Source organism: Nestor notabilis, unplaced genomic scaffold (genome assembly GCF_000696875.1).
Source record: "Nestor notabilis isolate BGI_N333 unplaced genomic scaffold, ASM69687v1 scaffold33022, whole genome shotgun sequence".
NCBI lineage: Eukaryota > Metazoa > Chordata > Aves > Psittaciformes > Psittacidae > Nestor > Nestor notabilis.
In genome coordinates this window covers 21,325-33,520 of record NW_009919315.1, presented here as the reverse complement: position 1 = coordinate 33,520, position 12,196 = coordinate 21,325, and the positions used below count along the sequence as shown (strand labels likewise).

The 12,196-nt window shown below is 36.8% G+C and overlaps 1 protein-coding gene across 1 annotated transcript in view; it reads left to right on the top strand.

The window, feature by feature from the left end:
• Positions 1-12,196, top strand: part of CDH11 (cadherin 11, type 2, OB-cadherin (osteoblast)) — a 41,931-nt gene that overhangs the window by 10,196 nt on the left and 19,539 nt on the right. The window contains exons 2-4 of the mRNA XM_010010172.1: positions 7,546-7,938; positions 9,179-9,473; positions 10,252-10,371. Of these exons, the coding sequence (XP_010008474.1) occupies positions 7,711-7,938; positions 9,179-9,473; positions 10,252-10,371 (643 nt within the window). The 5' untranslated portion in view covers positions 7,546-7,710. The remainder of the gene's footprint in view (positions 1-7,545; positions 7,939-9,178; positions 9,474-10,251; positions 10,372-12,196) is intronic.

Here is a 12,196-nt window from a genome sequence, read left to right as displayed (position 1 = left end):
GCCCGTCAGCAGGAGATTATAGATCGGAACAGAAATGGATTGCTCGTTGGAATTCTTTCTGGTTTGGTTTGGTAACAGAATAGACTTGCTAGTAGTCATTAGTTTTTGGTAGATTTTCAGTTATCACTCTCTAATCCTGTATTTCTGCCTCATTTTTGGCATAAACCAAAAGGACCATCAGTCACAACGCAAGTGTTATTTAGCCATTCATAAATATAAGTTCTTAGAGGAAAAAAAACTTTTCAGGGTTGGCTTAGCATGTAAGTACAGCATTAGCAGCTGGGTGTAAGCTGACTTCAGCTGTCATTTGTTTCCTCCTTGGGACATCATTTATAGCTACTTACATAAGAGCAAACTATTTTGAAACTAGCATGGACATAGGCTGCAGCTCTATTGGCCCTTGAGTATACAGGAAATTATGAGAATCCCAGTTTGTCTGAGATGCACGAGAACACAATTACTATTTAAAATAAACTGTACCAAGAGCCTAGTCATTACTTCAATTGACTCTATCAATCACCATGTTCTTTAATAAGACTACCTTTCTTATGGTAGTTGTTCTCCTGTAGAGTTTATGCTTAAAAACAGACAGCCTCTGTCACATTTATCTTAAGTGGATCTCCCCAGGGCAGCAAGTAAATGTAAAACTGTTTACAGCCATTTTTCATTTCCCCAAGCCTTTTAATATCACTCTCTCAGGCTTACTTCTATGTCATTCACTAAGTTTTAGTCATGTACTAAGTTTTCTTACTTTCTATTGCTTTGTATGAGGTACACCAAGTGTCAATTTCATTCTTCTTGAATGAGTACAAATTAAATCACAGCCTGGTGAAAATACTTTCTTTCCATAATGATTTCAAAGTTGAATACTGAAGGATATGTTACATCATATTAGTCAGGAGGTTATTTTTCCTCTCCTTTCCTGCAACGAGACTTCTATTTTCAAAAAGCCATCATTTCATAGTTTTGTCTATGGTTCCTTAATACTGAGTCTCAAAGCTGCTATAGGAAAATATGGCTACTTTTCAAGAACTATTCTTTAGAGCAGCTGGGGATTATTGGCTTTAAACCTCTCAGTAATCCAATACAGTGCTATAAAACATAATTTTAAAATGCAAAAGACTAAGACTTCCTTTCATAGGATTTCTACAGAACTCTGAATAGGATTCTCCAAAACTTATCATTTTTAAGGGAATTATTGCTAAAGATGAAAATTGCCGGTTCTGTAATGACTTTATGCATGTATTTAGTACATACAAATCTTGCCATGACCTAGAATCTCTCTGTAGTAGAATACTCCTAGAACCTTGGCTGTTTGCACACCATATATAAAGTTCTATATATGCTTAGCTCTGCAGAACTGCAACCTCAGATTATAACCTTTGCAATTGCATTGTGCTCCCACATAAAACAGTAGAATATGAGTTGGAGGAGTGTGAGTTTCTCACTGTTTAGTGGAATAACTATGAGATTTTTTTTCCCCAAGTATCTTTAAATATGAAAAACTTCCTTTTCTGGACTAGATACATTGTCTTATAAGACTAATTATGTTTTGTGAATGACACAAAAGACTTTACATCAATTTGCATTCAGATTCAGATGAGGGTTATTTACTGTTTGTTCCAGTGAGAACTGAAATATGCTTCAACAAGAGATTCAGTGTTTCTGTAGGGCTCACAGGGAGTTAATTGCTGGCAGTCTGCTTTAGAATTGGGAAAATTAAGATTTAGCACTTACATATACTGCATGAAAATATTTTCTTGTATCAGAGATCAGAGCTCTTGTCATTTAAACAAAATGGTTTCCATTAGACTACTGGATATCAGTCGTTAGTGCTTGATTCCCAGTAGATACGTACATGTATGACTAGTCTCACGGGGTTAGTCATATTCATAAAATCCATTTGCTGGGCATGGAGTTCTTCAGTTTTTAATTTTCCTATTTTGTATGTGATGAGTAAAGGCCATGGACCTGGCACTTAGAGAAGGAACTCTGCTGATGTGTGCACAGAGCTCTGTGTCCTAATGCTGCCCTGGGAAAAGGTGTTCGTCTGAGGAAGCAAAACTCCATCTCCCAGTGGTATGATTTCCTGACTGGAAAGACATGCATAAAGCCCTTAACTGCTGAGGTGCAGCCGAAAGTTTAAAAAGTTGATATTGTCTCATTCTCCAGTTTAGTTTGTTCCATTTAAAGTACACCTTGCAAATGATGATGCCCTAGTGCTCATCCTTTCTCAGTTCTGCATATCATATAAGTAGCTTTATCAAGGAAAAATCAGGCATACTCTAGTTCCCATGAAAAAAAAGCCATAATCCTAATTCTACTCTTGTCCAGATTTTGGGTACCTTGAATCTCACAGAAAGTTTGGCATTTGTCAGGACTAAAGGATTTATTTTAAGAATTGGCTTTGCTATGTATGTCGTACACACTGGATATGCTGTATAGCAGATCTTGATACACTGCATAATATTATTTCATTAAATGAAATGAGATGCCTTCTTTTCCACAAGTAGGTTGTACAGTGAGTCTAAAATAAAATGTATTCAAAGATTGGTCTGACAATGCAGAACAGCTTAAAATCAAAAAGTAATTGAGAAAATTTATACGTGGCAGGTACTGATTCTTGGTATTTTATCTTGTTTCATAAACAAAAAGGACCAGGCTATTCATTTACTTTTGTGTACCATTTCCATGAAATGGGTGAAGGAAGAGAACAAAGTTTTCTTAAACAGGAAAAAAATTAAAAAAAAAAGAAAAAATTTTTTTTTTTAATTACAAACTAAACCCAAATGTTGTTATGAAGATGTGTGAAACTTACTGGTTAGGGCTGAATAGCTTTCTGCAACAAGAACCAGTATCCTTCAAAAATATTTTCATATTAATTTATATAAATTTCTTAAACATACTTAGGCATCAGATATTTGAATTCAGCAGCCTACAAGGGGATAAAAATACATGCCAGACTGAACTCCTGCATTCTCACTGAAATGCATACATTTATACATACTCAATGCACATGAGTAATGAAAATGGAACTATTCCACATCCCTCAATTCATGTATTTTATTAAAAACTCCTAAAGTAGTTAAATTCATGATATGCCCTAAAGATTAACCAGTGTGATCTCAGTGGGACTCAACTGATTATTTCACCTGGAAATCTTTTTCCTACCTTCTTTTCATGTGAACTGCTCATTTTTCATGACCTTGATTACAGCATTCTAAGAAGAAAGAGACTGTTAGCTAACCATGGAAGTTAAATCACAGAGTATGAGCTCTGAGGCTGCTCAGAACAGCCCTTCCCAAAAGCAGAAAATGGCCAAGTTCTTGTTAGCTTTACTGTGCTGGATCACACAGAGGAGAGGCCCCTGTAAAGCTGGGTGCATCGCCTAGCCACAGCAGGTCCCTGCCTGCCTCCATGGAGATCAGCCAGGTGTACCCACCACTCCACCCTTACACACTAAACTCAGGCACCTTTAGCTTCAGAACTAATATGATACAATATTTATTCTGCCATTAAAAAACTATTCATGTCCTTGTCTGACAATAAAATTATTGTAAAATAAATCATTCATCTTTTCAGCTAATTCTAATTACAGCTAAAATCTCAGTTGGAATGAGAGTTCACTATATTTACTTGATACTTTTGCAAAACAGTTCAGAACATAATCATCCATTATTATATTGCTACAATATGTTCTTGACTGCTCTCTGCCAAGTGTATTCCTGAGAACAATTGCTATTTTAATGTATCATCCAAAAGTTATGGGCTAGACAAATCAGAAAAATTGTTTAGTCTATTATAATTTGGCATATGGTCATTTAATAGCCCACAGGAAGTCATCATGAATGTTTGGGATTATCTTTGCTATAAATATAATGAAAAAAAATTAAAATTGGCTAGACTTCACTTCCGCAACTGATCTTGTCATTAAAATAATCTTTGCTGGCTCTTTATTTTTGTCTATTAGTCATCTATGAACAGTCATTCAAATCTGTGTGTGAAGTTTTGTGGAGCAGACTGACTTTAGAATAGCCCATTAGAGCTGGGATAACTCCACAGTGCCACCTCTCCCCTATGCTGTGCTGTGGGTTGAGTCTTTGCACCTGACCGTCTCAGTGCAAGGCTGCATAAGAAGAGAGGAGCTAATGTGCTGTGGAGCTGATGTGCTGTGGAGCAGCCAAGACCATGATTCTACTCTGTGCCGAGTACCTTGACTGATCAACTTACACCAGGAGCATTGAGAATGTCATTGCATTTATGTGCCTCTCTACTGTGATCTGTTATTGTGTGGTGGCTGGTTAACACTTATGTTCCCTTTATCCCTGCTAAAGCTATTATTTAGTACCAAAATTTGCCAATATTTGTATGCTGTTCAAATACATTAATGCAATTCTTCCTTTTGAGAAGAAGTCCATCTTAGTTCAAACCCAGCATGCACTATTTTTAAGGAAGTGGGAAGCAGATTTTTTTACAGATTTCTTAGGAAAACTTAGGATTTAAAAATTACATATGCAATTCTAAACAACAATGGAAAAAACCCAGGATGTTGCAGTTTGGTCAACTTTCCACTGAGATTGGCTTTGCTGTACTTGAGGATTATAATTTAGGTGCAGAAATAACAATAATGTTGTGGGTATCTCTGAGGTCATGATTTTTTAAATAAGACTAGAAACATTCACAGCAAATGGTTCTGACAATTCCCTGTCTGTGTAGTATTGTGCAATGCCTGAATAAAAGTGCTACACACAAAAAAGTTGTGCTCACCAGAGCAGCAGTCCAGTGAGCTGTGGCAATTGCCATCCTTAGATCTGTATTACATGCTTACAGGATTACGAAGTATTTTTCCACAAGAAAAGGAATCACTTTATAAATTGTTTAGCTGTTTTTCTGTATTTTCTGCTTGAAGAAATAGGAAACTGTAGGCTTTCAGCAGCTGAGTTAAGATTGAAATGTTTGAAAGGTTTTAAATAGATTGTTTTGGGGAAAAAAAATGAAAGAAAAAAGTGGCTTCTTTCTTGTTAGCAAGACTACTTTGTTTGTTAATGAAGTTTATTTTAGCTTTAAGTTAGAAGCATCTTGTGCAGCTTGCCTTTCAGGAAGAAAGTGGTCTATAAAAAGTCAAACTGTAGCAGTTTTGAATGTAAGTAATTTCATAGACTTCAGTGGAACCCTGTTAGTTTATTCTATTAGCTTTTTTATGCTGATAGGAGTCAGAGGGTTTAGCAGTGTGGCAACCACTATGTAACTGAACAGAGTATGAACTTCAGGAAGGGAGGAGGTGAGAGGGGCATGACGAGGCCAGGGAGACCATACTGGCGGCAGCTCTACCTTTAATTTCAGCCTATATGCAAGTAGGTCACTTATTAAAAGCCAACTCGGTATTACTGGTGAGGAGTCCTTTCACATTATAAGTCAAAACAGAAGTAATTACCATAAAAAGCCTTAGTGATTTTTTTATTTTTTTTCCCAAGTACTGGATAAGAGATAACATAAAAGTTTTCTTTATCTCTATGACATGTGGCCTTATTGCTTCCTCTCTATACATGTGTATGCAGAAGATAAAACAAAAGGTTAGCAAACAATTATTGCTTTAAATCCTTCTTAGTAAATTAAGCATGGATGTGTGATTAATATTTCATTTCCAGCACTTCACACTAGAATAGCTGATAATAAGCAGCATATGTATCAGCCTGACTCTTCCATTATTGTTAAGCTTATTTATAAAATTGAGAAGTTTGGGAATAATGGTTGTGTTTGTTTACTTATTTTCATTATTGAGATCATTATGTGATGTGAATGATGAATAATTATCAGGGAGTTTCGTTTTCAAACACTTCCAAAACCTGTTAATCTAAGCAGTTTACTTACATTTTTTTTTCAGGGCAGGTTTGAAAATGCACAGCTGTCTAGGCGTTACCTTCCTATTTCATTGCTGTTTGGAGTATGTAAGCTGCATTTAACAGTCCAAGAGCCAAACACCTCCAAATGTTACACAGGAGTAATATGCTGTAGATCCCTATAACAGGTATACTTGTCCAGCATAATTAGCTATACTGGGCATGGCATTGAAGACTATTTGGCTCAAAGGACACTTTGAGGCAAACTACATCTGAAACAGCAGTATCATTGATTAACTGAATGCAATTATGAAGCAGACTGAACTGGCCTTAGTATGTGTGTGAATTTCGATAGACAAAAGTAATAGCAGAGCCTGCTTGCTGTGGAGATAAATTTACACATGCCACAGGGTTGTAAATCTAGAGGTGTTTACTAAGCAGGACAGAATAAATCATTTTACATCTGTGGGATGAGTAGAGAACACGATGGCTTGTCTTTAAAAAGATTTACAATGGTTTAACAAAGTTAAATGGTGGGGAAGCTTCATAAGTACTGCATACTAGGGGCTTCAATTTTGTTTTCTCTATGCAAAACTGGGGGGAAAAAGTGTCTTTTCCTTTTAGAATTAACTATTATTTATACATATGCCTGTATGAACGTAACATTGAGGTTTCATTAGTGTCTTACAGAAGAGAGAAGTGAATTACACTGAAAGCTGAAACAAACGACATAGGGACCTTGTAAAAATTGGCTATTCTGTAAAGATTGAAAGAGAATATATTGGAAATGCCAGGGACAAGACAAAGTGGACTTTATGATGGATTGCTAGCTACTGGAGGTATAAAGCTGGTTCAGGTTTCACTGTATTATGCAATTTCTTCTTCGAATATTAATTCTGACTTTTAATAATTATTAGAAAGTAAGAAATTTATATAATTCTGGTAATTAAAATCACAGGAAAAATAAGAATAAATACCAAAACCAAATGTTATATCATCAAAAGTATCTGAATATATTTTTATTGGTTTGTGGCACTTACTGTCACCAGCCTAAAGATGGCAGATTTAGCAATCAGTGCTGCTTGTGTGTGTTGATGAGTTGACCCTCAGAGAGAGGTAGAAGAGCTACTTCAATGGTCTAAATCCAAAATGTAGGTCCTCTGAGTTCTGTCAGCCACTGCTCCTGCCTAGAAAAACATCAGTAGTTATTTTCAGCATGAAAATCTGTTTGTCATCAAAAGACGTTTCTCCAGGCACGTGTAGAAGTATTTCGTTCTTGATAAGCAAATACCTTGATATCTTATATCTAAACCTATGGCTTAACAGTTTATAACTAGGTCTTGTATCTAAGCTCCAAAGAGACTTTAGATATAAAGTAGATATTTCTACAGTTACCTTGCATCTTGGGCTAAATCCATTTAGAAGAATCATAAGAGAATACGATTCTCTATTTTTCAACTTTTAAATGAATCAGGAACAGCAAGTCAGGAGATTCACAAGGCGGCAGTTACATGTAGCATGTACATGTAACAAAACCACAAATATGTTCATTATTCAGTATCTCATAATTATTAATATATTTTACTCTTCTTATTATCTTGAAATTTCCTAAAGTAGTTCTAGTTTTATTTTGCTTAATAAAAAAATTACTGCACTTCAAAGGCATAAAAGAACTGACAGTCTTCTTCATTTTACTTTCTTTCAGGAATTAAGTTGGGAAGCTTCAGAGCATTAAAGTGATGTGCTTAATGTGTGCTGGCATCCTATGTGCACATTTTATCTGAATCTTTCCAGTAGCCTCAAACTTTTTGACTTCAAAGGTGGAAAGGGTATATTCTTGGATACTCCTGTGCCTACAAAATAACCAAAAATGAAGGAGGACAATTGTTTACATGCTGCTCTTATCTGCCTGGGCATGCTGTATTACAGCCATGCCATAACTACAGAAAAACTGAACCACACGAGGCCATCACTTCATGGTCACCATGAGAAAGGAAAAGAAGGACAAGTTCTGCACCGTTCAAAAAGAGGCTGGGTGTGGAATCAGTTCTTTGTTATAGAAGAGTATACGGGACCAGATCCTGTACTAGTAGGAAGGGTAAGAAAGGATTTCTTTTTCATTCATCAGCTAATATGCATAATTTATATTATTTTGTGAGTTGCTTTTTTTCTTATTGTTCCTTTCTGTTGTATTAGTTGCTTCTTCAGCAGCTACTTATTCACCCAGAATTCAGGTGAGAAGCAAAAAACTACTGAAGCAAACACAATTTTTTTTTCCATTGACCACAGCAGTGTTCAAATGAAGGTGTACAAGCTCTTATTTAACACAACAGCAAGAACCACAGCAACCACTTGAGCAACAGTATGTCTCGAGAATACATGGTATCGTTATTGGGTCTTTAAAAATAGTAGTATCTAACCCAGCATCTCAGTGAAAGTGTACTGCTCAATAGGTATCTCTTCATCTTTTCATTTTTAAGTTATCAGTAAAATTAAATATATGAAGAGTAAGTATAGAGGGAGATATGTCTGTGTGCACATGAGTATCTACACACATCCTGGACTAATTTTTTATTCTGTTATTCTCTGACACTAACAGAATATAAATACCTAAATAAAACAGTGCATTTGCCAGTTTAGAAATGGTCAGCAGAACTGTGCTAACCCCAGCACAAAAAGAGTGGAGAATAGGATCAGTGACAGCAAATACTATTCGAATTATTCTGGTTTAAAAAATGATTAGTGTTGTGCGATTTATAGATGTCAATATAAAATCAATAAATATGTAATTTGACTCAATGTTTCCCCAATTCATCTCACTAAAGTGTGCACTGGTTGTGAAAGTAAGAATATTTAGTAAGCATTTGTTACTTCTTTTATATTAAAGAGGTGGCAATTAAAAATGTTGGTAATCTGATTGGTAAAACTGATTGGATCATCCTTTACACCCCATTTGTCACTTAACATGTTTTTACATGCAACCTAGTAAAATACGATTAGTACAAAGTGTACAAAGTGTACAAATTACTCTTCCTTCCAACTCCATTTGAATAAATAACCTGTTGTATCTTCTCATGTATTCTCTTTCTTAAACCTTCAAGTCTGGGTCTCAGTAGCACCCTACGTGCGGTAGCAGCATGCAGGTCTGTGCAGGCAGCTTCTCTGAATGCAGGGCAGATGTGTTCACAGCATGTGCCCGAGTATGGATTATTGCTTGCTGGAAGGCAAGATTTTTGAAAGATATGAAATGATAATAATATTGTAAACTCTTTTTTTCATGAACATGTACACTAAATGTATACCATCCTGTTAAGGTGTATCTGTTTCTCATTTTGTAGCTTCATTCAGATATTGATTCTGGGGATGGAAATATTAAATACATACTCTCAGGTGAAGGAGCAGGAATCATTTTCGTTATTGATGACAAATCAGGGAACATCCATGCCACAAAGACACTGGACCGGGAAGAGAGAGCTCAGTACACTCTCACTGCACAGGCTGTAGACAGGAACACTAACAGACCTTTAGAACCACCTTCTGAATTCATTGTTAAAGTTCAAGATATAAATGACAACCCGCCTGAGTTTCTTCATGAAAACTACCATGCAAATGTGCCAGAGAGATCAAACGTAGGTAAGTACTCCTAAATGCACTTCGGTTCCTGGCCTTATGGAAGGTGTTGCATTGTCAGTGTGTCTTGACTTTAATTCTTGTCATCTAGAATTTGTGTCAGTAAAATTTACTTCATGTTCAGCCAGTGACACAGTTGATTTGTCTTGTTTGCTGACCAAATCAAACCCTGCACAGCACTAACTGTCATGGTTCATGTGTCTCTAGGTGGTTCCTAGTATAGGACTTTTTCCTCCTAGGAAGGAGCATTAGGGTCCCCTGGAATTCATGGAGTATGAATCCTCTGTGGAGTAAACGTCACGATCATTCCTTTGGCAGAGCTGTGTAATAAAACTAGGGAGTCACCATCACACTGTCTAATGCATCTTCATCTCCTGTTTGGGTTTGTGTCTATATCAGAGATTTCCACAGAAATTGTTTCTCTGAAACTCACTGAGGAAAATATAAAAAGAAATATCTATTGTTTGGCTGTCTAATGACAAAAGCAATATAATGCTTAAACTACTGAGGAAAAAACATAATGATACAGAGTGACTGCTGACTTTTATATCTTAGCTGTTTAGAACACTAATCCACATCACAGCTGGTGACAAATCTTGTTGGATCATTTGAGTCTATTTTGTTACATATAAATTACCAAGTAGATTTTTTTCATTTACCAAACCTGGAAATAAAAAAGTTAAGAATAGTTATGCTGTATGACTGAAAGCATCTCTACATGGTTCTTTCAGACATATTTGGTTTTGACTGTATTGCTTCTGTGTTTGCTCTCCGTTTTTAGGTACATCAGTTATTCAGGTAACAGCTTCAGATGCTGATGATCCTACCTATGGGAACAGTGCCAAATTGGTTTACAGTATTCTTGAAGGTCAGCCGTACTTCTCAGTGGAAGCTCAAACAGGTATTATCGAGCAGCTTATTTGAGTAGGACCTCATAAATGGAATACATTAAATGAAGAACTAAATATATTGATTGAGGCAGTACAGTTGTATATCTCTCCTGATGTGTTTGAGTAAAAGTTCCTTTATTCTCTTTTGATTCTAGCTAAGCTCTTTCTCAGGTTGGTCCCCTGGCATTCGGTATAGCTTCTGGGTACACTACACTAGTGTCGTGACCTGAAAGGAGTCATTTAATATGACCTCCCTCCCCTTGGGATCAACAACCAAGTTCATGATACTCTTGTACTGAATTAGGGTGAAAAGACACCAACCAATCAGTTTTATGATTCACTAATACAAAATACAAGGCATGCAGTTAGACATAATGGCTCAACAATGATTGCTTTAACTGGATGAGAAGTCCCATACCGTGTGTTTTAACTTAGATCTAGTCAATAATCAGTGAAAAAGAGAGGAGGACAGAAAGATATAAAAAGAGAAAGAAAAAGATAGAGAAGTATCACCACCCATGGATACCCAGGGTATCGTCGGTGGTGGGAGCCCTCCCTCTGACCTGAGCCTGGCACTTTTGTGCTCATATTCTTTTGGGGTGTTGTCCATAATTTACATATGAAGCATAGAGAGGCGTTACTATGACAATAATGGATGCAGTTTAGGGAGCACTTGTGCAGTTCCAAAGCTGGGGTTCCCTTGAGGGTTCTCCATGTGGCTGTTGTCCCCATGTCATGGTGTCTGCTTTCCAGCTCCATCCTCTGAGTGATGCTTCAGTCATCCTTTCACATTCCTGTGCAGGCTTATCAGCTTTGAAGAAAGGGGTCAGAACAATCCTATCTAAGCAGTATTTATAGCCATCGATAACAATCTTGTTATTTGCTTTGTTTAGGCTCAGAGCTTCCCATGGTCAAATGCAAATGGTGCCTGAGACAAGCTCAATATCCAGGTTCTCACACCACCCTATGGCTCAAACACTGCTGGGCTCAGTGTCGGGTGTCATCATCCACTGTGGTTATAGGCATATAAGATCAGAAGAAAGTATAGAAGAAGTGACAATACGCATAATCATACATCGCACGATAGCTATGCCAGTCATGAACAATACCTTCATTTAACAATAATATATCTAAAGGTAACTGTTTCTACAAACCCAAAATATGTCCCAGTGCAAGTTTGAGAACTATGGCTCTGGGAGATCAGAGGAAGGTGATTGTCCACAATGACAATCACAAGGCAAACAAACACATATTAAAATTGTATTGTTTCCAGTTAGAGCAATTTGTTACATTTTGGCAAGTCCACAATTATGACTTGTTTGATACTGAGGCAAAAATGAATCCTGGTTCGAATGGTGTGAAACCCTGACTGTGAAATCCAAACCAGGCATAATTATTATTACTGGGGGGGGGAGGGGGAGGGGAGAGTGCTAGCTTTCTTGGGACAATCTTGTCCTCTCTTCCACTCTATGCATCAGGCTGTGTTTATGGGTTGATTAAACTCTAGGATGCTAGTTTCCTGTCTCCAGCATTGTAAATCCATGATTCTGCATAAAATCTGATCACAGATAGAAGTTATGTTTAAGCCTTCTTCATAATATGTACAGGTTGTGCTATTGATGGTGGAAAAATTGAATGGCTGATTAATTTGTACAGAAACTTGCCTTCTATCTGAGGAATAAGAATTCACTACTTCAAGGATACCCCGGTTATTCCACAGTCGTAACAAACTTCCTGATATGTCTGTGGGAAGAATATCAGTGGGAAGGGAGTCTTCTGCAGATTTAGACAGAGGCAAGCAAGCAGCAATACTAGATTCATTAAGGGCAGTTGCAA